This window comes from Apteryx rowi, unplaced genomic scaffold (assembly GCF_003343035.1).
Source record: "Apteryx rowi isolate R43461 unplaced genomic scaffold, aptRow1 scaffold_161, whole genome shotgun sequence".
Classification (NCBI taxonomy): Eukaryota; Metazoa; Chordata; class Aves; order Apterygiformes; family Apterygidae; genus Apteryx; species Apteryx rowi.
The window spans coordinates 381,874-409,521 of NW_020447875.1; the positions used below are offsets into that span (position 1 = coordinate 381,874).

Here is a 27,648-nt window from a genome sequence, read left to right on the forward strand (position 1 = left end):
AAGAAATGAAGAAGGAAAATTTAACTTTAAACTGACACAAAGTGCTCTTCAACGCAAAACACAATGATTTCTCTAGGGGATYCCTAAGCTTCTTGTTTCCTAGAGTGAATTTCCAAAAGAACAACCATTCTAAACTAAAAGAATAATGCCTCAGTTTTCAAAAAATTTCCAAAATTTTTATCCCAAACTTTTCATGGTTAAAATCAAACTGACTTAGCAAGTACTTCTTGCACCAAAACTGTTTTCATTAAGCTTACTCTTAGATAAAAACATTTTGCTTAGCTATAGTTACAATAAACCCTTAAAAGAGGTGTAGTGCTTTTCTTCACAGTAAYGATACACTAGTTAGGACAGGTACCTAGAAAGCTCAGCAGCAACCCCCTTAGGAATGTTCTTAAAGATCTACAGCTTCCAGGAGGAGAAAGTGCCAGAGGCAAGCAACCGATGATTTGCCATGAGAGACCTCCTGTAGTTGTAAGCACATGCCCATTTCCCCCCCAAGCCTGGTTTAAGAGCTGTCTAAATAATTACTGCACCAGCAGAGTACGGCCTGCAGAAACACAGATCTGCCTCCCACGGTGCTCGGTGCTGCCCACTGCGTACCACAGGTTGCAGGGGCGGGTTGTGTTTTGCTTTGGTTTTGTGTTATCTCTTGCCTAGAACAACACAAATCTGAAAATTGAGTCCAGCTTCCAAACCACAGTTATTACAGAAAAAGAATATATTACATTTGTTGTACCTCAAGTGTACTCTGGAGGAAACACAACTACAGAAAATGCCTAGCTATCTCTAGCAGCAGGATAAGCCTTCAGGTACAAATCAGGTTTATGTGTATCTTTTGTGCTAGGTCAAATTTAATGGTCTATACTGTACACAAGGTCAAACTGCACAATTTAATGGCCATTTCTGTCTTTAAAGATTGCATAAAGCCTGAGAATATCCTGAGAAGAATAAACCRGCAGTCTCTCTCAGAAAACAGGAGAGAGAAGGCAGCCCTGTGAAGGACCAGGAGTTATGTGAGCCTCTGCTGAAATTCAGAGAAAGGAGGAAGGTCAGGTAGAGGCAGTAGTGCATGACTTCCTCTGCTTTCCCTAACTCAACATTTTTTTCACTGGCCTTAAAACTCTCTCTCCTCACCTTGCACAATCAGGCAATAATTAATTGGCGCTGGGATTCTTTGGTAAGAGCATGCAATACCCGTCACAGGCAGAACAAATAAAACAGAAGCTAGAAGCAGCCGCACATTCCCAAATGCAACATTTTAGCAGGAAAACAGAACTTCTGGCAGTGACGAAAGTCAATTCTTTGCTAACAGAAAACACAACAAGCAAGATTTATACCTGAGCACTCAAACAAGATGTGTGGCAAGCACAGCCTAATCCTGGTAAGCAACAGCCAGGAGCTGACTGCTTGGACCGACTTCTAGAAGTTGCTCCCCAGTTGCATCTTGGCACATGTGTTCGTTTCTCCCCCTGGCACAGGCCCAAGGAACTTCAACCAGATATTCTCTAAGCTCTCACCACATGTCTCCAGGAAGGCCTATTTGTTTTCCTGCCTACTGTGGCTCCCTCCCCCGTTGCTCTGCAATTAGCTCTAAGATCACCACCAAAGGAGCCAGGTTGGGCAGCTGATTTTTTCCTTTGATTTTGGCATCTCCACAAGTGACGTATCAGCCAGAATCACCTCTGCCTGCGTTCAGTACTAATTACTTGCAATCCAGGCAACCAGGATTCCTCTGCCAAGAATGAAAGGGGCCCGACTGCAGCAGGGTTCACATATTATGCTTTAGTAAAGGGAAAGACAGAGGTATCCATTTCAACAAACACAGCAAAGCAGAAAGCATAGCGAAACTCTTGCTTCTCCGGGCTTGGTTCCATGCTGCACTTGTCTTCACCTAGCACTAAAACAAGCGCAGGTGAACAGATGGGAAGCCTTTCTCATGGCATGTCCAGCTTTAGGACTATTACCTTGTTCTAACTCTGCTGCTCAGCCCCTTTACCCAGTTAGCCAATACAAAAGGGAGCCTCAAAGTTTCCTGATTCCCTTAAACGACAGACAAAATGCAGGTATATTCTGCTTGCCTCACAGCCTGCTGAAGCAGTATTCCAGGACACTGCAGAACTTTTCATAAGGATTGCCTCAGGCCAGACCGATACGAAAACTTTCATCTATTGTTTCATTACACAATGCTTCATATAGCTTCCACTTTGACAGCATGAAGACAAAAAACAAACAAAAGGCTTAAGGCTGGAGATTAGTCAGAGACACCAATCCACAAAACCCACAGTTTATGTCACGCACGCAGTACATCGTGCAAGAGGAACACTCAGAGACTAAAACCAGGAACATTCAGAGATTAAAAACTTAGTTCAAGTTGTCTCTCTCCCCTTCAGTACATCAGCTGATTTCAGAGAAGAAAGCAGGATAAGGAAGAAACAAACACAATCCACTTTCTGCTCTTATGAAGATAATTTATTTGCATAGGGGACCTTGTATGCAGGTTTCCTCAAAGTGCCATGTTAATGTACAGGAGTGACTGTTTTGATCACACTGCAGAAGTACATTGCTTAGTTGCAGTCAGAGGAAACTCAGCTAGTACCTTATTTCTTCCACAGCAGAACTACACATCCAACATAGGCTCAGTCTCCTGGTTTGCCATGTACAAAGCTCAAGTTTGTAATTCCACCTTTTGATCTCAGTATTAGAGCTGATGCATCTCAAGATTCTTCAGCAAGACCACAGGGAAGAGAGTTATCCCCTACTAGTCCTCACTTCAAGGGCAAGAGCTCTTCCTCACCACATTCCTGCAGCCAGATCCAGACAAAACCACAGGTTATCTAAGCTAAAGCAGTTATGGAGATAGACAAAGTCTACCACAACAGACAATAATAACAACAGTCTGTTTCTGAAAAAATGCAAAATAACCATTCTCCATATAATAAGCTGCTCTCTCTGCCCCATTCCAACCCAGGGGATGAGAAGGCTTCTGAAATGCTGGTCAGAAACAGGTCCATTGTCTTCCCTCTCTCCCAATATCTAGTATGATTTTTCTTAATTACTGTTCTGCAGATGTCACATAGTGGCTTTCCCAGATGATAGGATTCATTATTCACCTTCAAAGAAAAAAGAAAAAAAGAGAGAAAGAGAGAGAAAAGAAAAAAAGAAAGAAATCTTTGGAGAGTCAAGCTGCTTCTGCCCTCAGAGAAGACAGGGTAACAGATGGTGGCATTCTGAATATTCATCGAAAGCCAAAAGCAATCGTATTTCCAGTGAAGTGGTGAAGAAGGAATGATGGAGGTCAAGGCTTCTGAGTCTTCAGAAGCAGCTGGGGAAGAGGGAAAAAAATCAAGAGCCCTCAACTGAGATGTTCACTGTCATATTCCTTCATCATAGCTGTTTTCTTTACCTACAGAGAGAGGATTAAATACCGGAAACTGTCCACTTTGTGAAAGCATCAAAGCCCCACAGTGCAGCAGTAGAGAAAGGCAAAGCCTTTCCAACTTTTTAAAAACACAATTCACAAGGATAATCTAAGGCTGGAAGCCAAAACTTGCAATAATTCCATAAAATGCACACTGTCAGGAGTCCACTAATGCTCCCATTAAACAGAGCTCATGTGTGATTCAAAATAATGAAGAGGTTATGAGCAGTCCTGACAGGACTATGACGGTGGAGAACCAATACATCTTCTTTTGTACACAAAGTTCAAAGACATTTCATATGATAAGCCTCAAAAAATGGGTTCRGTTGATTTCTTACAGATTTTTTTTTTTTATAAAGCTGTCACAAAAAATCTCTTTTTGCACTCTCTTTTGCTAAAAACTAATAAAAATTTGGTATAATTAGTACTTAACGCTAAATTTTAGGGGCAGAACAGTAGGCCACATACTTCCTGATCTAGGGACTTTTTCGTTTATTTCTCATTCACATTAGCTGCTCATTTTCTGTTTTTAGCATTCTCAACAATTAACTCGCACTAAAAAAAAAAAAAAAAAAAAAAAAACTTTGTTCAAACCAGTGACAGAAGACTGTCCCATTGAAAGAACCGATTTTCACCAATTTCAGAAATAATTGTTGCTGTGCAGAAGAAATGCCTTTCACTTTCAAACTATCTGCTGCCTCAGCTGAACAGTTCATTGGAGGACAACTTGCAGAGCTTCTTTATTGCTAAGGCTGTTTTTTGAAAGCATTAAAACTTGATTGGCTGAGAAAAGTAATAACATGCTCTGTCCAAGCTGTTCAAGTACAGTTAGGGTTCTTGTAGACTATCTTCACCACTCACTTCAATTAAATAGGCTGTTAACGTAATGATAAATCTATCCTGAGGGATAAAAAGGAGGGAGAGATGTTTTTAAACAACACTACTTGATGCAAATGAGAGTTCAGTTTGGGGTTCAAGTTCAAAAAACACACATTGCCTTGATCCCATCAGCATGCTTAAAACTTCCTTTTCTTTTAAAGCTTTAGAAATCTCTTCTTCCTCCCACTTTCTGATCCAGCAAGCCATTCATATCTCTGGTAGCCTTTTCAGCAACTGCAGCAGGTCCTGCAGTAACCTGTTTTAGGTCTTAGCTTTCTAACGATGCTGATGAGTTCACTGTTACTTGATTGTTTTCAAAGATCCCAAAAGAAAAATCCAGTGACATTGGTCTAAACCCTTTAAGCTTACGTATTTTACTTTTTTTGTTGTTTTACAGTTGCTACAAATAGTACCAGGGCATACTATTGCAAAGTCTCAAGTAAATAAAAGACTACAGAACTTTCTCATTTCTCTTCTGCCTATTTATAGCAATATTTGAGAACATACATTTTTCAATGCATACAGAATGCATCTTCCCTCCTCCCAAAGACCTAGTCACTGGCTCCTTACAGGAATAACAGAAAAAAAGTGAAAGAGAAAACATTTTCCAAGGTTACAAACCCAAGTACAATAAAACAAAAATGCTCTGGAAAAATTCTGTTGCTTGCTATTTCTGTTGTCCTAGATTGCTAAGAGCAGAGCTCACGATTTTAAGCAGCCTAATGTTGGCACTTCAGCTGGACAAGGATTTGCATTCTCTGCATGCTGAGGGTCCGAGAGCTGACTTAGCTCAAGCATAAACAAAMCTTAAACTGTACTTATACACGGTATTTCAGTAAAAGGCACTTAACAAGCATTCTCTAGAAAACTCCYGACAAGCAGTACGGATAAACACCTCACTGGCTGGGAAGTGATTCACTGAACAAATTATACATGGTCATGGAAAGAGGCCAGGTCAGGCCTGGGAGCTGGATCCTGAACTCTGACCAGAGCAGATCTTTTTACTTAGAAAACCATCCTGACATCAATCATTTCTTGGAGGTAAATAATGTTCTTACCCCAGCAGTGTTTACAGATAAACAGTATTATTTAAAGCCTTTAATAACTAACATGTCCATATTGCCCTAGTCTTGCACTGTCTGCTTGCCGTAGCAGGAAAAAAAAATAATTAAAAAGGGACTTTTAAGATACATCCTTTAATATCTACCTATAGCCTAAAGGAAGTATCCCTTCTCCTCCTCTCCTCTATGGAAGTAAAAACTGATAGATAAGTGAGTCAGATATAAAGCAACAAGTTACTGTGCAATTTCCCCACATCCTGCTGCTTTTCTTGGGGTAAGGCCACTTCATTTGTATGCTCTCATAAATCTAGGTTTCGTTTTAAAATGTAAGTCCCCAGCAGAGAAAAGCTCATACACTAGCCAGCTGCACCACCTAGCTTCTCTCTGAAGCATCTTCAGCATCCTATTTTTCATGACAGCAGTGTTTATATTCCTTCAGGGTCAATGCTTCGTCCAATCTACCCCCTACTCATCCACCGTCTCGCACCACTGATTTTACAAACAATTCTCCAGCTGTGACGCTTGGAGATTTCAAGAAACCTTTCACCTAACCAAGGCACAGTATTGGTGGTCATAGGAGGGTAACGGAGCTGCTTTCATCTTCCCTTCTATTCTTTCATCTTACACAGAACCAATGTGACCTTTCAACCCAAGGTTACTTCCTATGACTACTGTGTCCACATTAACCAAAGCCTCACACCATCTTTTACTGGTTTGATTCATTATTGAGTGAAGAGTCATCAATTAAAACAAACATCGGAATGAGGGCCAAAGATCAGAATAACTCCCTTGATCCCCTTTCCAGCAGTATTTCCTTTCCTAAGAGTATTAAAACAGGGCACCTGTGATCTCTGACTTCAGTCAATTTTTCCTGCTTTTTTAAATGAAAACTGGCACATCCACACTAAGCCTCAGTTCTGACAAAAGCTCCTCCAAATCCCGTTTTTGAACTTGAGTGCTAGGAAACAAATATCAAAATAACAGACTCTGTTTATCCCCCTTGGGCAAATGCATTAAGACAGGGTCTTCAATTACTGTCTTGCCTCATCCATAAAAAAAATGCAACACTTACCTTCAAGGCTCTGAGCAGGAATGAAAACAGAAACAATGTCTCTACATGAGACAAAACTGCAATATAAACATGGCTACAGTGCTCTAACATCCACGCTGGATCATGGTCCCCTGTAATACATTTGCATGGTGCCTATGAAGACACAAGGCCCAAAGATAAATTCACACGTGAAAGAGACGGATGATGCCTGCCACATACACATTAGGTTGATCAGTGCAATCCAGTCAACATAGGTAACTAGGAGAATAATCTAGAGCATCAGCTCATGAGTCTCTTGAAGCTTTACAGCCTACCTGTAACACTTCTGAAGGTCCTACAGCTCTTCTGCTCATCTCTTTTCTCTCCTTCCTAAATTGGTACTTCTCGTCAAGTCCCAGGGAGTCCCCTAGAGCAAAAGGTATGTCCCTCTTTTGTGTAAAGGCTGTGGATGGAGCATAGTAATTCTCTTACAGTGATAAAACCTCTTTTAATATCATCTTGTGACATGTCAAGACTTAGCAGTGCCTAAGCTGCTGAAAGCAGCAGCCACTGAAATGCTACCCTTGTGGAGTTGACAGAATTCTTCATTAATGACTGCATTTCAACTAGTAAAAAAGCATGTGTACAGAGAGTTTTTTAATTTGAATAGAACCACGAACTAGGGAAAAAAAAATAAATAAAAAAATGCAGAGTAAAATTTTGAAGCTCATATAAATAACAGAAGTCACACTTAAAATGATACTGTCATTTAACAATTTCTCCAAGCTCCTCAAAAGATATTTAAGATCTTAAGGCCTCCTGCTTTGTTGCAGAGTTATGCTCCTAAATCAAATCCTTGAGACATTTATTCATGTCTCAAAAAGAAATTCAGAAAAACTTACACCAAAATACATCTACAGTTCATTGCATCTTGGTGCAATTTTATACAATTTGCTGATGAAGTTTATCACAAGGGAAGTTTGTTTATTTTACATAGGAAAGTATTGATGAAGATAAAGCAGACTACACTTGTTTCTTGGAAAGGCAGTTCAGGTTATTACCAGACCCTTGTACAAAGGAAGCTATGCAGTTACATTTACCAAAACTCCACTGAAGTCCAGTAATACATATTAACAAATGCTTATGCTAGCAAAAATTTTATAGAGCACCCAAAAGAGTTGGTAGTTTCTCATTACGCACCAACTAAAGAAAAAACTTCTATAAGCACGTAGTACCCTGGCAAAGCTCATTAAAAGCAAGGGAAACGGTATATATTTGCAGTTTTCCTTTCATTAGTTAAAACACTCCCACTCAACTGAAAAATTCCACAATGTCTGAAAGAGGAAAGTTAATTTTTTTCCTCCACAGGGAAAAAAAAACCAAACCAAAACTGCCCACACAGCAGAATGCAATGCATTTTCAATTAAAAAATGGCAACATGCTTATTAGCACGTTGACTTCAAGAGCAGTATGCATTTTTTTGTTCTCTTTAGGAGAATAAATTTTTTTTAGACAATACGGTACATTGTGTCAAAGTACCATATCGACAATAACAATTACTGCCATGAATAAACTAGTCAGTTCATGAATATCAACCAAATGTCTCATTTTCTGCCTATCTGCATCTCACTGGACTGAGCTGAGTATCTAGGAAGACAGAAAGTGCTCCAACTGGAAGTCTTCAAATGGTTTGCCTCCTGCAGATTTTTTCACAACTATCAAGGAGCAAGCTCAGGAAATCTAGAGGTTTTTAAACCACCTTTTGCCACAGAATTTATAAGGCCACTCCTCTAAGTTTAGTTAAAATTGGTGAACTGCTTCAAAAACTGCTGTGGAAGGAAGCATCATTCCTGCAGCAAAGCAGGAAGAAAGTAGCAAAAAACAATCAAAAAGTGAGGTCTGTGTTCTTACTTTGAGAGATAAGAAATAAAGGTGGTACACTGTAAACTAGAAAGGTCACAGTGAGTTTGCCGGCCCACAGAGAGCAGGAACTCTTCTCTACACAGCTTGCTTTTAAAAAGATTCTCAAGATACTTTACAAGAGCAGAAGATATTAAATCTATTTTACACATGTCACACAACTGCACGTTACTCTCGGTTTCTGCCAGCATCCAGAATATGCTCAGATAGAAGCAATTTTGACAATTGTGTTTTGTTCTGTAATCTTATTTGATTGTTGTTGGCCTTCACCAGATATTCCCTACAGAGAGAACAAAGAGGTAGGTACTTTAAGAGCCTCAAGCTACAACCTTTACTCATGCATCAGCAGTATCAAATACAACAGGCCTATGCACACAGGCAAAGTTACAAGATCAGGCTGCAAATCTGAAAGCTGTGCACCATACAACATAAGGCAAAAAACAGTTTAACATACACACACACACACACACACACAGGGAGCAGCTTTAAAACTCCTTATGGGTTTGACATAAATAAAAACACAGCCTCCTTTCTGAGTTGCCCAATTCAATAATGTGCCATGTTTTTTAGTATTTTCAAGACTCCAACTTTGTATTCTGTAACATGATACAAGGTATTCCCTCAATTTGATTTCCTGAAAACTAATTTATCTTTAAACCAGGACATTTATTTTCATTTTAGGTACTGGCACCCTTTCAACAACAACTACAAAAAGAACTGTAACAATAAATAAAGCTTTCAGTTTGGAGAAGCACCTACTGCCTGTACTACACTGCCCACTAAAGCTGCAACAAGGAGAGCAGCAAGAGAGCACCAATGATGGCTGAAGACAATCGAGTAAAACCCACAGGAGAAAAAAATAATGCAGCTAAGTGACAGTAAAAGGATGTAGGGCAATAGGAAACAAACTAGTAATATTATTTAGATAGTAAAACCTAAGAGTGAATTCATCTAGAAAGTGACTGCTCTGGAAAAACCACWTCAGATCCACAAGGGGAAAAAAAAAAAAAAAGAGTAGCTGCACAAACCACACTTTAAAGATCAGGTACCTTAGGGGTAACTATGAACTGATCCAAACACAAGACACAGAAATTGGCCTACCAGGTCTGAGCCATGATTTCATTTTGACAACAGCCAATATCAAGCTTTTAAAAAGGAAGCTACAAGGAATCTCATAGTAGAAATAAAACCTGCAAGCACTAGAGGAACTGTCTTGAAATGACTTTGTAGATTTTGTGATCAAGGAGCAGAAATGGTATCAGGTCAGCAATGTGGAAAAAAAAAATGCAAAAAAGAAAATATTCAAAGAAACAATTGCAACAAATAACCAATTTCAGGCTACAAATTAACAAAGAACAGGTTTTTAGAGAAAGGAACCAAGTTCCATCTGTGGCAAAAGAGCTTGCCATTTTTACCTTATTTTCAGAAGCACATTATTGAGGAGACAGCACGCCTCAGCATTTTCTTACATGAGACAGTAGTATAGCTCTGATCTACTGTCTTGAGCAATATCACTAGAGTTAGCCAGAATCATCAGTGCTCAGATTAGCTTTGCTCATATACAAACACACTTTGCAAACATGTGGCTGTAATCCATAACCTCATTTCTTCCCTCCTCACTCTAATGTTTAGGCACAAATATGTAGCTTGCAAGAGGGCTGTATCTGAATCAGAGTAAATCCTGGCTGACAGCCTCCAAACTGGGATTCTTACTATTGCACAGAAGCTGTCTGGGTGATGGGCCATTTGTCATAATAGGACAGAGCTTCTGCAAGTCACCTGCTGTTCCTACCCTGGAACAGCCCTGGGGCTCTTCCAGGGACTGATGATACTTCTAGTTGCTACACACAGCAACCAAGATAATCTCTTTAGAGACCAGGAAGATACAAGATGCAGAGTGAAAACAAAGAATGTCAATACACAGTCTCAGAAAATTGCAGTTTGCTCAATGGCTCAAAATAGCACTTATTTTCCAAAACATTCAACAAAGTAACATGACCCCTAAGGAGAGGACTTCAAAAAGAACCATCAGAAAGGTCACTGCTGCAGTGAAATAACCATACATTTTGCATGGATTCAACAAATTAACGTGTGTCCATAGACAGAATACACTTATTTCCACCGGATGAAACCTAGCAAAATTTAAATGGATGACAATGCAGAAAATTAAGGGAGATTATCTGAGAAAAGAAGAAGGTCACTTACCACCAAGTTTCAAGAGTGGAATCTTTTAATGTAGACATGCTTTTAGATTATATCAAAACAGCGTTTAAAAAGGAAATCCAAGAGAATCCCAGCTAGATTTATCCAAAAATAATTTACGCTAATGTATTACAAGTTACCATTCAGAAATGCATATTTCTATGGTACTACCAGAAAACAGCTGCTTAATTTAGATGTAAAAGGGACTGACAGCACACAAGGTTAATATGTCTTTCTTCTGTATTTTTATTTAGAAATAAAAGTACGTCTGCAAGTGACTTTGCACAGCAAAACAAGAGTACCATGCATCACATTGTTCAGTGTTTCTTAGTTCAAAATAACCTTAGTAATTTATTTCAAAAATAAAAAAGGAAAACATTTACATCTACTATACGATACTCCTTGCAGACTGTAGCATAGACAAGTTGTAGTATTGCTGTTTACAGAAAAAGCATTTACCTTCAGTTTTACAAACCATACGATATTGTTGCTGAATGTTGAAAGTCCACAGAATGAGCAGCAGCAATTCTAACTACAAACTTACTGGTTGATTCTGTCTTGTAAAGGTGGTCTCAAAAGTCAGTTGGAAGCACTGATACACCATAGCRCTGAGCTTACAATTGTATAAATCAGAGGTAAATATATTTTTTTTAAATCATCATTTAAAAGCTAGCATAAGCATCTCCTTACAGAGGACCTTTCTATGCCTCACCTAACGTCAAGACAGTTCCTTTGGATTTGTGCTCAAGACATTACTCATCTCTGATTTGGTCTTCCCTGAGTTCAGTTTTTACTCAGGCACTGACAGCAACAATCCTGAATGTTTATCCATGAAGATATGTGCAGCTTCATGGGAAGAAAGAGAGAAGGCAGAAAATACAAACAGTAAAGTAAGGTAAGTACAATGGAACAACAAATTGTCAGCTTATTGGAACCAGAAAATAACATGCAAGCATCCTCACCGTGAGCACTGATTTATCCTGTTCTGTCAGTATTAAAATTAGTAAAACAAGCAAAAACATGTGAACCTTGTTTTAAAATAATTGCTTATCTGGTAAATTGAAACCAACTGGAGGAGGTCTGATCACCATGAAAACATTCACAAAGAAAGAAAAGGAAAGTTTTAAGTGTACAGTTTTAAGTCTCAGTACATAACTAGCTCCTGCCTTCCCTCCTAGAGCTTTAAACTGAGTACAATATTACTTTTGTGTACAATACTGGATTTTAAGTGCTAACTCATTGCAGTCTGAGCATTGAATTTAGTGAAAACATTTTAAAAAGCTCATTTTGCAAAGCAACAATTTAAAACCAAAACTAAAACTGAAAACAACTTTATTAGAGGCTTTTGTATTTCAAAACGCTAAACAGTCAAATACAAAAATATGAATTCTAAAGTCATTGCCGGGAAAATTTAACAGGATAAAACATAAGCAATGATGCAGAATGGGACCCAATTGTTTATGACCTCAAATCATGTATTTGTCAAACTGAAACTTGAATTAATAAAAAAGAACACATAAAGTAAAAATCAGTAGATATCCTGAAAGTTTTAGTTGATGTAGATAATCAACATAAAGTTTTCCTGAAAAAAAAAAAGCATAAGGATACTTACAGTCTACTACTTCTTCCCTTACTGTTAAAGGCCACTCATGACTTTTTGTCTCCATGTGTGTTTGAATGTAGGACTGCTGTCCCTTCCAGAATTTAAATCTCTCTCTCTCTTTCTCTCTTAAACAGTAATTATTAAATACTGAAAGGAGAGCACACCTAATCATGCTTTGATCATACTTCAAGTTCAGAGAAACATCTATAAATTCTTCTTCCTCCATCTGCCCAAAGTTCTAAGGAAACTTCCTGCACACATCCTTGAAAGCCGTACAACACAGCAGCGAGCCCACCGCATACCAGAGAACGTATACGAGGTAGGGAAAAAACAAACAGAAGTGTAGCATCACTTGCTGGAAACCAAGGTTTTTAGGAGGACTCAGTTACTCTTACAAAGACAAAGCCTATTCTCTGTGTATGGAAGTCACTACACAGTAAACAAGAAAGAATACACAGCGTATCCTGAACTCCGTGTGAATATTCCTAGCAAACATTAAGAGCATAAGCCTGCTCACAAGCAGGAAAGCTCTCAGTTTATACTAAGAGTGACCACAAAAGTAAGTGCAGAAAGTGAGCAGAGTGAATTTATATCATCCTTACACTGCAGTAATTTAAACTCTAATGACAAGCCCAAGAAAATAATAATTAAAAAAAAGAAATAGTAGTATAGAAGAAGAAAAAAAATTGAAAGAGATATAGAAAGAAAGTATCCAGACTACATTAAAAGATGAAAAAAGTTCTACAGGTAATTTTTTTTTTTTTGGGGGGGGGGGATCAAACTCTTCTTCTAACAATGTCCATGTTATTGATTTACTAGGATATCCCTTCACATAAGTCTTTTGAAAGGTTATTTCAGCTTACCAAAGTGAGACTACATTTTAAAGGAGATAAATAACAAACTGGAAACATGTGTTGGACCAACTTTCTCTCAAAGAAGTCTCACACTCCTTTTATGTACTGAATGGAGCTTTGATATTCTCCTTCTACCTAGCTGTCTGTCTGAATATATCTTGCTCTCTCACACTGAGCATATGAAAATTCAAAAAGTACTTCATGGAATCTTCAAATATATTTGGAAACATCTATTCTCATTTATTCATTTTAAGCAAAGTGCAAGACTAATTAATATTACACTGGTTTCTCTCATACTTTTTACTGTGTTGAGACTGTTTAAATGTAAACTGTGTATTTAAACTGTCTGCTGTGCGACTCTAAGTCCGTAATGAACTTATTGTGCTCCATTTTTTTTAAACTTCATTTGAACTTAACCATGTTTTTAAAAGTCAACTGCACACTGCATATATCCTACTCTAAAAAAAATTGTCATTCAGTCAAAAACAGGCTGGTGAAAACTTATGACATTTGTTATCACAAGGAAATACTGAAACTAACAGAATTCCCCCTATTTTTCCAGTGCTAGTTGTAGAGCATCACCAGCAACTTCAAGAGCTTGTTGCACCAGCTTCTTCCTCATCTTTATATCGTAGGCATGCTGCTGGTTCTACTGGTTATAAAAGATGTTTTGACAACCATAGCTGAAAAATTAAGAGGAAGAAAAAATTTAAAATTAAGTAGACCTGTTCCTCACCAAACTGCAAAGGAAAAAACAAATACTGTAACAATACAATGTACATAGATAACTCTTCCTCTATCACTATCTATCAAAATAAACTGAATAATGCATGAAGTATCTACCTCTGGCACATTACTTTATATGGTCAATCAGTTGAATTTTTCTCTCCTAAAGGAATACGATCCCAAAGCTGTAGCAACTGCTCTCCAACTTGTGGTTCCAGCTCCTAGAAATGAGCAGGAAATTAGGAAAGTTATTTGCACTGCTAATGCAAAACATACAGAAACCAATTAAAAAAACCCAGGTAGATAAAGTTAACAGTGCTTGCTTTTAGTCTTTTGAAAGAATTAATCCCCTTTACTATTCATATATATATCAGAACTGGCTTACAATTTGTTTGGGCTCTCTTTCTTTCAGAGTAAGTTGTCAGTTCTGGAGAGAAAAAAAAAAAATCGAAGTGGACAAGACCATATGTGCCATGTATCTTGTACCTTCCATAGGCCACTTGCTTATGAACTAAGGATCATGACTCTCCACATCTTTTAAGCTTAATTCAGTTGAGTGTGGTGGAGAACCTGGAAAGGTGGTCACAGGTAACACAGCAGCTCTTAATGGAAGCATGGACAACATTAATATAAACCAGTTGCATAATGATCCTTAAGACTTTGTCTCTGAAGAAAAACTTATAGCAGAAGTACTGTTACACTCCATCACCATCACATGCTACTGGTATATTCCTTTCCTCAGCCATAAAACGACAGAAGTTTGGGGGAAGTGTAGAGAGAAGATGATACAAGAAATTTAGAACAAGTGTCTAACATTGAGGAGATATTTGTACCTTTTTTGAGGAAGTGGGGAGGTCACAGAAACTGCCATAGAGAGCTCCTGTGTTAATTCTCTTCCAGCTACTTGTAGCTACTTCTGGCTTTAGAGAATCTGTCCTAAACTCTACTCTACCTCAAATCTCAGGATTCTCTATAGATTTCAGAGGAAACTCAAAGGTGCAATTTTGAGCACTTATTTGGGTGTGACAGAATATCTTAGCAGCAAACAAAACTGAAGAGCTCCAGAAACAAGATTACAAATTCTGGAAAACTTTAGTTTTTGTGGACATATATTAAGCAAAAGGCTGCTTTGATTTTATGAGACTATATGACCCTGACAAAAAACAAGCAATATTTCAGAAAAGCTGTTCATAACTTAAAGCAAAAAAGCCAGCACAGTTTCAATGCCTATCACACTACTTCCAAAAAAGAGAGTAGATGAATATACAAAGGCTTTGTATACTGACAGTAATTCAATCTCTGAAATGCCTCAGTTACTACAGGCAAATTTCCATATGTTCACTGTAACTAGTAAACCTGGAAGCTAAAGGAACAAAATCCTTTTACAAGAACTTTTAATTAAAACTACACAATTTTGTTAAAAGCATAGATATAATTTCTATATCTCTATCTATCTAGAAAGAGCAGTCAATTTCCATGGTTGGTGGGCAGCTTTAACTGCCTTCTAAATTTAATTCTGTATTATTCTCTTACAGTTTATCAAAGTCATACTTAACGATTTTTTCCCAATGAATTAACATGCTTGATTATAACATTTTAAAAGTTGCCTATAAATCTGTTTACAAATGGAAAAAACTAAAATTGGTATTTCTAATCCCCCCTCCCCCCCCCAAAAAAAGAAGAGAGAGTATGAACGAAGTCTTCCACATCTTTTTAAACAACTGGGGCAGAATACACAAAGGGTGAAGAATCAATAGAGCTTCTATAGTTTGACCTATTGTTCCAAAGGTCTGGTTGCATCAAAACTCTAAGTAAGGCTCCTTCTGTCAAATATACATTTTCTTGTTCTACAGCAAATCCTCCGTTTCCTCAACAGTAACGCACAAGCGGCACACGGTGTGTGTGTCAATGAGCTGTGACTCAGATTAACAGATACATGAGGAGAGTTGACAGAAATGTTAAGTCTAAAGAAGCTAAAATAACACACAGTTCTGAGTAAAGGAGACTTTACAAGGGAATAACATTACCTGGCCATCTCTGCTTATTTGTACTTTCTTATTGTCATTCCAAGGGTTGAGCAAATGGTGTGCACAATGAAAAGGAAGACTTTCTTTTCGGATCCACTCCACCTTAAACACACCTCCTAAACCTGTAGATCCCCAGTCTTGACTTTTCTCACGTCCTATCTCTGAAGACATTCTAGCAAAACCCTGGAGTAAAAAATTGAAGTATGAAAGGAAGAAACACAGTTAGAGGACATCTGGTCCTGGTTTAATTTGGAATTAAATAAATGATTGGACTTCATACTAAACTTTCAAATTAGTTTCAAAGTGATTCACACACTTTTTCCCATGAGACAAGATACTTAAATAATTTTCTAGATGTAAACACTTCAAGAAGTGTCAGTCTTTTTTCCACTTGAAATATGCATTCGAGGGTTTGACCACTGAGAACATCTCTCAGTTAAACTCTGACAATTACCATTAAATTTTTTTTTAAACTTTGCAACAGAATCTTTCAAAAAAAAGTATAGTAAAAACATTTGAAGTGTAAAGAATCAAGATGAATGCCTTATTATGTCATACTCCATTATCTATTCCTTCTTAGCTGTAGGCTTTTTTTTAAGAGATCCATTCCCTTCTTCCCCTCTCCCCTCTAGTTTAACAACCTTTTACATAGTATTAAGAGAGTGTAGCTGTTCTTTCTGAAGAAAAGACAAGTTAAAGTTGCTGTTGTTTTCTTCTTCAAAGTGGGAAGAAATTCCAAGACAAATGTCCAGGAAGGGAGGGAGAGGGGGGAAACCACAAATTCAGGACTGCTTCTGACTCTTATTTAAGCAGGACACCCCTCCTGCAGGGGGAAGGGGGGGTGTCCAGCAAGTATTTCGGCAAATCTGTAAGACGCTGTTTCTGTTGGATTCCCTGGTTGCCAATCCGCACTACTGCTGTAAGATACGCAACCCTGGATAACTCAAGCCAGATTTAAAATGTAAATCAACAAAAAGGAAAAGAGGAAGAAAAACAAAAAGAYGCACGATGGAAGAGCATGTTAACAGGAACGTAAGGCTCACATTCTCATGAATGGCCAGTGTACTGCCGAAACTGGAGGGCAAGGCAACATCAACCACCTACACTCCTGACTTCAGCAAACTAAAACCTTTCGCTCCCCTTCTTTTTCCTCTAAGTGCGCAACTAAAAGAGCCCATTTACCGTTTTCTTATTACAGAGCAGAAAACCACAACTGACAGGATGAAAATAACTTCCCAATATTCCATCTGTGTTTACCAAATCATCATATATATCTCCCACCATAATCTTGCAGTGGTATCACCAAGACTTCTGTATTTGAACTAGTTCATTATGTTTTAAGTTTAGCTGACTTTTATGAATAAGTTTATATAACAAGATGAGTTCAACTTTGTTTACTAAGAACAACCGAGTTTAGCCTTCTCTACGACACAGCTAACATGCAACTTCACACAACCAGCTAAAGCCTTTAATTTGAAATTGTCTGTTTTTTGTCAATGACTATCTTGCTAACTAGAATGTATTAAGTAAAATATTGTAGTAGGGTTTTTTTTTGTTTGTTTGTTTTCTTAAAACAGGTCACACTGATCACACTTTCTGGCCTAAACATCTGTGAAGTCATGACATCTCTGCAAAAAAGCATGGCCATGACTTTCCAGCCACCTGGCTTTTAGAAATTTCCTGTTCAGGAAAAGCAGATTTTACTGAAGTTTATTACAAAGACATCTGGGAGTCTTCTGACTTTAGAAAGCTGCCATTTGATAGCTGCTTATTACTTTATAATATTAATTTTTGAATGCAAAAACAGAAGCAGCAATCCTCTGCTTTGCTTAAAAAAAATTTTTTTTTAGAGAAGATTAACTTAGGATATAAAATATTACTGAAGAAGCCTGGAGGCAGTTCAGTCTTAGCTTTGAGTGACAAGCTGAGTTAGCTAAAAAGGTGTATTTCGGAGCAGAATGAAAGACATTTGCACCTTAGCAACCACATACACTTGCTTTCCTGCACTATTTTTTTAGATGGTCAGAAGTCATAACCAAAAACCTCCACACTATGCATAGTCATCTGTTGCACTCTCTTAAACCATTAGCCGAAGCTAACATTTAACGTTAAGGACTCACCTGAAAGTGTCCAGATCCTTGGACAGAAAATATTAAGTAAACCATGCTGCTCTCCCAAAAGGCTCTATTTAGTTTTCGCTCATTACTTGGCGTAGTAGACCATATACCTTTCTGCTGAGAAATATCAAGGTTTCGCAGGTTGCTACTTTTCATTATGAAGTACCGAACTGGCATATTTGGTCTTGGTGAAGGAGATTTGGAACCCTGGAAAAAATTAAATTAAAATACAGTACAATAAAATAAAGCAGATTTTAGTTCTAAAGTTTAGTTTTAAAGCATTCTAGTGCATGAAGATAAAAAAACCCTGAGTACACTCCTGCCTTCCTCTCCCAGGTTCTAACAGAAATACAGAAAATCTCAGCTGGTACTGTCTGCCTTGGTTTTTAAATGTATTTCAAATCTATTTTACATTTCTGAAACACCTTCCAAAATGATCAGTCATTTTGAAAAGAGGATCAGCAAAAAAGTACAGCAGAGTAGCAGTCTAGCAATTAAATATAATTCTTTCAAGTTTTACACACCTTCAGGTGAGACAAACTTAACTGCTCTAGACTGTAGCCTAAGATACACTGTTCACATTTCCCACCTTCAGAAAACACGCAAGTTCTCCCCCTTTTACATCACATAAACTTAAAATTTGAAAGATTTAAGAGGAATTATTAAAGCCTCCAAAGAGTCAGTGCCTAGAGGAACAAGAGGTTTTCTTCTCAGTGTTCTGTGGTTTACTTTTCAAATATGCAGGGAGAATTAAGCCAGCAACTTCAAAAAATGTGTGCTCTGTTAAAATAACTATCCTAAAAAAGCAAGCAGTCATAATAAGACAGATAACACAAATTTAAAGAGAATTAGCATCTTAATGTATACTATTAAAGAAACAGGGAAGCAGAATCCAGAGCAAAAAGGAGAATTCAGAGAAATGTGAGTTCTGCATATTAATTTAGCAAGAAAATGAATACACTTTCACTGGTGATTACACAGTTAAAAAGAAAAAACACAAAAAACACCACTACACAACAGATTGTTCTGTTCTAGATAGCTTTAACTCAGCACTCTGCAAAGAATAATATTTTACTGCATTCGACCAGCATAACAAGGGTATTTAGTTTGGATTTTAAGTTCCAAAAAGAAACAGGATTATGCAGGTTAAAAAAAATGAAAATCTATTTTAGGCTCCTAATTTATCAATGTAATATAAGACAGCTGCTGAAAGATATCATCTAATTTATTTCTGAAATACAATTAATATTGAAAAGTGGGGTAATTTATTTATGAAAACTTTACCTTTCCAGATAAAGGAGGAGAAGGACTGGCACATGGGCTAGGATAACTACTGCTGTCTGTAGACTTCACTGATGATTGATCTGACCTCTCATCTGAAGTTCGCTTGGAGTGCAAAATGCTTCTTTCTTTGTACTTCTGTGCCTGGTGAAACGCCGGAGGTGTAGATTTCATTAGAACCCTAAGAGGCAAGGGTGGATTTAGGAGAGTTTAACACGCTAAGAGTTTAATAAGCAGTCACAGTAGAACTGAGAGCTAAATCTCAGCCTGTTGCATGACTATACATATTACAATAATTACAAACCATATTAAGTACTTTAATTAAAAAAATTACTTATTATTCATTGTTTTTGAATGCTGGGGTTATAGCTCTTCCGCTACTTCTTTCCGGAGATCAGATTTCATGGAAAACATATTTCTGACTGACTGTCCCCTCAAACAGCAGGCTTATATATGAAATATTTAGCAATGAAATCACTACTATAACACAACATAGGACAGCAGCATTTCTTCCAACAGTATTGTCATCCTTCTGTTATGAAACACATGCAATTCCTATTCTTTTTTATTACTAGCAGAAATTCAAGTGCTGCTTTTACATCTACCAAAATTACCACTTATTATCTCTAGAAGGTTTCAAACAGCTTACTTTTCAGCATTAGAAGAGTCATCAGAGAATTCTGTTTCTGCTGAGCTTTTCCTGCTGTTACTTGACCTCCATGAAGATGCTAAAGGAAGTTCTTCAGAAGACATAGGTCTTGGTCTCTGCCCAATTCCTGAAGGCTGCTGCAAACCTACAGACTGTTCTTCAGTGCTTAGAACAGTTATAATTGCTCTTATAGTTGCTTCATCAACTTGAGACCACGGTTTAGAAGGAGCTCGCATACGACGCAGAAATAAGCTATGCCACTTCTGTCTGATTTGCAACAGCAGACCAGCAGTCTGTAATGAATTTTAACTCTGTTAAAGACTAATCAAAATTAGATCAGCCAGATACAGGCTGCCTATGTCTCTCTTGAACAGAGAGTATCTGGCATTCTAAAACAAACAGGACCCAAACTGACTGGCAAGACTAAAATTGGGGGGGAGGGGGGAAGAGGGAGAGGGGTGGAAGGGGGTGGTCATTTGAAGAAAACTTTTAAGAGTTATTCTTTCTTCTCTGGGGTATCTAAAGTTATTTTTAAAACCTTCTATTTCATTTCACTCTGCACCAAACTCACAACCATACTGTAAACTTGCAGGATTTATTATTGCTCACTTTAAAATTCTCTTCATTCATACCTGAGGAAAAAAAGATCAGCCCTAAATGACATCTTTCTCCTAATGGAGCAGACTACCGCTCAAATGCAAGGACTGAATTTAGAACACTATGGTCTAATTTCCGTGCTATGAAAACAAGCTTTAGTTTTCAAAAACCCCACATTTGAACATCTCTACAAAAGATATTATTATTGTTGGATCTGAATGGTCTGAGCATTTCATAATTCATAAGCAACTTCTCTTCCTACAATGACCAGAGTTTCTCAATGACATGAAGATTTCTATCTTCAATGTATTATTTTCCTTTTATTAAATGTGGCCTTTCTTACATTATCTCCAACTTCAAGTGCTCCATCTTGAGTTAGCTTTAATTATCCTCTCAGAGGAGGAAATACACATTTCTTTTTAAAGGAAATTCTCTATTACCAGAACATTTAAGAAATTTTTATAAATATATAAAAAAAATTAAATAAGTAATAAATATATGATAAATACAAATATAAGTATTCTTTTTCAATAAAAAAAGCATTGAACAGATACATTACTTACTTCAGGATCCAGTTTGAAATGGAGCCATTCATCTAGCTTCAGTACCGCCAGATTAGCAGTTGTTTTGTCCTCCATCTCACTATCACTGCTATCATTAGGTAGCCCATCCACTAGATGAAACAAATATAAAGGGTGCATTAGCATTTCAATATTACTTCCACTTGCATATAAAATACTGAACATTATTGTATTGCCTGAAATAAACCCATTTCCCTTCTAAATTTCAATTCCACTTAATATTTCTCTCTTCATCTACTTCTAAACACAGAAATTTTATTATCTTTTTTATTTTTTTGTCAAAACATCTCAGTAATAAATCTGTTAATCTGCTTTTAATTCAGTAGCAGAACTCAAATATTCAGACCCACTGAGGGTCTTGTTATGTAAATCCCTGTGATCTGACTCACTCGTGTATCTCCAATAAACCATTAGCACACAAACTTATGCCTAAATCTATTTGCAAAACCATGTATTGCTCTGTGCTTTGTTTATTTCCTAGTAATGCAGCAGATTCAAGACCCATATAAAAAAATACATATGGCTATAAAGTAGGATTCCCATTTTTCATAAAAAAGGTTTGATTCCATCAGTATGAATACTGGTTTTAACAGTTAAACAGTAAGACAAGAAAGCTTCAGTAATTTAATATAGGTTCTTTCTTTGATTCTGAGATAATATTTCTAGTGAAAATGAACAGCAGGATAGATTTTTTTTCTTCTATTCCTACAGCACTCTATTTAAATAACAAAACAGATTCCTTTATATTCCCAATTACTTCTAGTTTCTGGTATAGCTAACTGTCATTAAAAGTTATATGTAGAAGACAATAACTGATTATTTTTAAATCCATGTTTTGGCTGGAAGCAATACGAGTATATTGCAATATTGGTAGCTTCTATATTATTCGGTTTGAATAATCTGGTTCAAACAATATCAAATAAACTGGTCTCTAGAAAAAAAAAAACTTTTCAGCATTATTATCATTAGACATCTCACTTTAATCAAATAAAAATGTATATGTTAAGAATTATACTCTGCTATAATTTGTGAGATTTCAGAACAATGCAAATATAATTTATGCATATGAGCCCATGAGGATTCATACGTATGAATTTAACTGATGTAATATGATAATACTGCTTGCATTTCTTTTGAAAAAAAGATTCACTATTGCTTGCTGTAGAAATATTAGATGGAAAAAGTTGCAAGTTATTCTTAGAATTTTATACCTAATACCAAACTAAATACTTCCAGAATAGGCACTGTGATATGATAATTATAGCCATTCCTAATGTTCCAGACAAGTTCTTTCCAGCCAAAAACATGCTTACCATTGCCATGAAGTTAAAAATAAACTTCGTGTTGGCCCTGCCTTCAGAGTGACCAGACAGACTGGCCTCTGCTCTTGGTTAGACCACTGAAGTTGTAGGTATAGTAAAAGAGGGAGGGAAGAAGTGAGGGTATTTGGAAGGAGCAAGAAAGGAAGACAGCAGGAACAGAGGAACTGCTAGCGGCTTCTACAGTCTAGGGACAACTATCATAGACATAGTTCAGAAGAGCCTTCGATCTCCTCTAAAGCATGTTGGATAATTATATCTAGGGAAAGAGCAGGGGTCTGGTGTGCCAAATGTATAATCTTTGTTCAAAAGGAAATAAATTCCTTACTACAGTGGGTCTAGATCATCCAGTTACTCTTCTATATCAAAGCCTATCCTAATTAGGCTCTTCATGCCTCTAGGAGGCAGCAGTGAATCTGACCCACACACGGTATTTCAAATTAATTTCAGAGATTAAAAACAGCAGATCTTCAAGTTAAAAGCTACACAATCTACATATCCTCCAATAATTAACTAGAACTGCATTAGTCAAAAGTAATTTAGTATTAATTATAAATTCTAAGATTACGAATTAATTAGTAAAGTAGTCACATTACCTTATTCATCAACTAAGTATAAGGCTGTCTCAAGTCAGTACAAATTCACTCAACTTTAAGACAAAGTCACTTTGTCCTGGACAACACTCAGCGGTATATCTATTTCTCACTCATTTCTCTCTCATCTTGGAGAACAACCTTCTATAAATCTATTGCTTTATTTTTCATAACCCGACATGCTACTAGAAGGCTCTCAAATTAGGTATAACGCAGAATAATTATTTATATATTCTCCACGGGACTTCAACACCAATATATTTGTTCACAAATCCCTTATCTGGTTAGCTAACCTCAGATACATGAAAGCAAAACTGATTCTGTCCATTAAGGACCCTATGGTTTATTTGCTGCGTCTCCGCAAATAGATCAGGCAATAAGGAAGAAGGTGAAAGAAAAAAAAAAAAAGAAAGAAAAGGAAAGAACAGAAGACCACTGTTATATTTCAACAACCTTATACTAGAGAAAGCTGAGACTTCAGGCCTTAATGCACTAATGATATCCATGTGAATCACACTTGGCTCAGGTAATAAAGATGGAGATAAAGGAAATAATACTTGAAGAAAAAAATTTTCACAGAAGATTATGATCATTGATGAAATGTAGGTACAACACAGGAACTAGCGCTCCCCTGGTGCGATCCACTAACATCTACACAGAAAATCAACTCTTCAACTCATACAGGTCTACTGTAGACTATGACTGTAGATCACTATCCCTGTCATAACTTCATAAGCTTTATATATGACAGAACACTAACAGAACACAAGATCAGGGATGGGGATCCTCTCTGATGATACTGTTGAAGAATTAAGCTCCTAATTTTGTATTTTTCATTATTTATCTTGTCAATAGTAAAAAGTTAAATTCAACAGAATCAAAATGCAATACTTAAAACTATTTGTATATAACTCTGAGACATTTACTACAGGGTCAGTAAGCTATTCAACAGCTACAAGAACTCTGGTGTTGTACCTTTGAGATTTAGCAAATATATTAGATATTCTCGAAAAATAAGCCTTCCATATCACATACTACTGCATATCAACAGATATATATACCTCGAAAGGATGAAGGCTCCTGCAAAGCATTACTTGGTAACCTAGCTGGTCCGCAGAAGAGTGACACCGTGACAGGTGTTACAACTGAACAGCATCTGATATTTGCTATCCTGTGAGCCCTTGTCATTTCATCATATATAAGCCAGTCTGTAGGGAGTGCCTGAATGGCTGCAGCTTGCCCATTTGCTGGAGGAATCTGTGCAAAAGCAATTAAGACTTTAGGTTGTTTTACCTTTTATTTGAAATTAAAAGAGTGAGTGTGTGAATAAAATACCTTGAAGACAAGTATTTTGCTTAAATTAAAAAAAAAAATCTAAAAATCACTGCTTCAGAGCAGAACCCCTTCTTGCTATCAGCAGGATCATTGTATCTTCAAAACAGTTTCATAACTTTTTTTTTTTTTTACCATTTTGTCTTATTCTACACAAGCAGAGGACCAACTGAAGTAAGTTCTGATGAAACAATACTGTAAAAATAAACTGACTCAATTCTTTATTTCAGCAATTGAAGGAAAAAATGTTTTGTAAAAAGCAGTGTTTACGCATGCACATGCTGCTTTTAAAATACTGACAACTATGAAGAGAAATTTTTAAAACTTTCATAAGCTTGTTAGACTCTGCTCTTGTTTGTGGACTATAAATTTGAAAAGATTTTACCTTTTTATACTGAGGTTGGCTAAGAACAGAGGTAGGATGAAACCGTACTTTCTTCTCCTTTGGTCCAGTCAAAATGAGGCTTTCTCTGTCCACATGCACTAGATTTGGATACATCCCAGCCACTAAAGCACCTTTAACTACAGCCCAGTTTTCAGAGTTAGTGTTAACATCTCTGATATCTCCTCCTCCTCTGGCTCTAACAAAACCTGAACAAGGAAGAAGACAAAGATGTATTATAGTGGACTTCATATTCTTTTTTTTTTTCCTTCTCAAAACCCTGTTGAGAAACAAAGTGAAATAAAGTACAAATTTGCTGCATTTTTCACACTGACAACCTTACTACCACCAAGAAAAAAACCATTAGATTGAGATCCTTCTAGATAATGAATTTTACTATCATAAAATAGTTATTTTTACAGCAGAAAGGCATTTCATGCAGAAATAATTTAACAGAACGTAAGAATCCAAGAAAACTAGTCTTGCACCACAAAAGCTAGCGAACTGTGGAACAATGAGGGTGCTTTCAGTTAGATCAGGATCTGACTCTGTTCCCCAGCAACACTTCTTCAGTCTAGAATTTGCACCCTGCCCAGAATGAATGGGTATCAGTCTATTTCAAATTAAGGAAGGAACTGACACCAGTGAACACTATTCTTGTTAACTTTCATACTAGGCTGGACTCCAAACCTATGCTAAGGTTTTTTATGAGCTACTTGCCTGAAGCTCTGAGCTGACCAAGCAACTGTGTTCTCATTCCTATGATGATTTCCATCGTGGCTTGAGAAAGAAAGTTCTTTTCACAGAAGGCTCTCTCCCAGCCATCGCTTCGTGCCTTCTGCCATGCCTGTAAACAATGTTTTTACATTTGCCTATAAATTTGATCAACTGAAAAACAAAAATGCACTTTTTGTTTAAGTACAGTGAAATTTATGTCAATAAAGTGAAGACAAAACCCATATCTGAAAGGGGAGATATATACTGAGTCAGATTTATTCTGTCACGTAAAAGTTATCTTTATCCGTATCTTTAAATTAACATAAAGCATCTCCAAGTTATTTTATAGCCTATCATGCTGATAACTTAAAATGACATCTTGTTCTAACATTCAGAGTTTAACTAGGCTAGCAAGTAATATGAGAAAAATAAAAATAATCTGAAAAAATGTTTCCTACAGATAAAATTATTAGTGAGTCCAATAAACAGGAAAGCCACTAGGCAAAAACAAAGTTTCTTCACTGAAGAATTAATTATAGTTTATTCATTCTATATCCAACTCTGTAGGTACACCATTTCCTTTGATATGAAATCTATGGTGATTAGTACTCTTTCTGAAGATGAAATAATACCTGGAAAGCCCTGAGAAGCGCCATATGGTCACTAAATGTTCCTGCAGTAAAACGTTTTCTACACAGCATGGCTGCACGCTTTTGAGATGCCTGTGTAGGTAGGACAAAAGGGTCTCGATAGGCAAGAGTGCAAGCAATGGTAAGAATAGGATCCAGGCACTTCAAAACAACAGCACACAACACCATTTTACCAAGGTGTGGCTCTACTGGTAAATCAGCCAGATGATAACCAAGTTCGGTGAGATCTTCCCAAGTATCCATAGCATCTATTGTCTGATTTAAAAAGAGAGGGAAAGGGGGAAAAGTGAGTTTACAACAAAAGCAGAAAGGAAATCAATATGGGACATTAACTAGATTAGTTGCCAAACACTAAGAATGCAAGTCAAACCGTGTGAAATTTGAGATGAGAGTTTTAGGCAGTCTCTCTCCCCTTAACAAGGGGGCACCTGTCCACATGACAAAATTGAAACAAAAACCCAAAGCATCCCRAAGTGACTAAACAACAAAGTTTCTCTACACATAAAACTGAGAAAGACATATTGACACATCACAAATGGAAGCAAATACAATTTCCATATAAATCTACACCACTGCTGACCTTAAGCATTTGCACAGCATTTCTCACAATTAAAGCTGGTGGAGGATCTGGAGCTTTCATGAGAAAGTCAGCAATTGGGCAATTAATTGGAGCCAGCAATTTTGTGTGCAAACAAAGTTCCTGTAAGTTAAAAAACAAAGAATTTGTTAACATTGTGCAAAAATCAGTATTTTGTAGTTAATAATATGGTGTAGTGACACCACATAAAAAAGGTATGGTTTATAACCAAATGTGTACCTGAAGTGGCATTCTCAGAAGTTCTGGAGTCTGAAATTCCAACATATTCTGAAACCGGATCTTGCTGAAGAGACGGAAACAGACTCCAGGCCAACAGCGACCAGCCCTTGAAAATAAAATATTAAACATTGTTGATAACTACAAATAAGTTGTGAGGTTTTTTTGGTTTTATTTTAGGTTAAAAAAAAAAAAAAAACATACTGGAACATAGCAGCAGGTCTAACACAAAGATAATTTTGTCATTAAGCAAAAGCCCCACACATGAAGTGAGATTTTTCCAGTAAATGGATTGTTTTTGATAATATGGAAGTTTGTTATTATAACTCTACCCAAACACCAGAAGATTTGGAGAAACAAAAAGAAGTCTTATTTAAACAGGTGTGGGGGTTTTGCTAACATAAGATCAATCCAAATCTCACTGTCCTTTCCTGTAAGGAATATAAGTAATAAACTTCATTTCTTCTGAATCTGGAACAGAATTTGAAACAGAATGAAGTTATTCCAGGAGTAAAAGGCAGACAACTTAAAAAGGGAAGGGACAGAGACAGCAAATGCTCACATGCACACCCAAATTCCTGCAGGTTAGTACTGATATTATATCAGCAAACATGGGTACTCGTCACTACATATCCTCTTAGCCCTCACCCAGGGTTGTTAAGAATATGATAAAGGCCTATAAGATCAGAAGCGTGAATAAGGAATGACTGTTCAATATTTCTTCTAATATGGGGATGAAGAGGCATCAAAAAACTAGCAAAAGGCTGTAAAGCACAAAATTATCTTCTATTTTGGCTTCATAATCTTTTTGCTGCCTTCTATTACTAATGCAAGCAAAATATTGGGAAATGAGTAAACCACATCAATTATGAAATATTTTAAATTCTGACTTT

The 27,648-nt window shown here is 36.9% G+C and overlaps 1 protein-coding gene across 5 annotated transcripts in view; it reads right to left on the bottom strand.

Annotated features, from left to right (window-relative positions):
* Window positions 1-10,735: 10,735 nt before the first annotated feature.
* YTHDC2 (YTH domain containing 2) overlaps window positions 10,736-27,648 on the bottom strand; it is a 34,285-nt gene continuing 17,372 nt past the window's right edge. For 3 of the 5 annotated variants that reach the window (XM_026059876.1, XM_026059877.1, XM_026059880.1), the window contains 13 exons: window positions 26,759-26,864; window positions 26,522-26,641; window positions 25,924-26,196; window positions 25,295-25,421; window positions 24,578-24,783; window positions 23,922-24,117; window positions 20,931-21,040; window positions 19,771-20,063; window positions 19,125-19,302; window positions 17,844-18,047; window positions 15,724-15,906; window positions 13,814-13,917; window positions 10,736-13,653 (listed from right to left, as the gene is read on the bottom strand). In XM_026059876.1, the coding sequence (XP_025915661.1) occupies window positions 13,837-13,917; window positions 15,724-15,906; window positions 17,844-18,047; window positions 19,125-19,302; window positions 19,771-20,063; window positions 20,931-21,040; window positions 23,922-24,117; window positions 24,578-24,783; window positions 25,295-25,421; window positions 25,924-26,196; window positions 26,522-26,641; window positions 26,759-26,864 (2,077 nt within the window). In that variant the 3' untranslated portion in view covers window positions 10,736-13,653; window positions 13,814-13,836. The remainder of the gene's footprint in view (window positions 13,654-13,813; window positions 13,918-15,723; window positions 15,907-17,843; window positions 18,048-19,124; window positions 19,303-19,770; window positions 20,064-20,930; window positions 21,041-23,921; window positions 24,118-24,577; window positions 24,784-25,294; window positions 25,422-25,923; window positions 26,197-26,521; window positions 26,642-26,758; window positions 26,865-27,648) is intronic. The other 2 variants (XM_026059879.1, XM_026059878.1) reach the window with 2 other exon arrangements.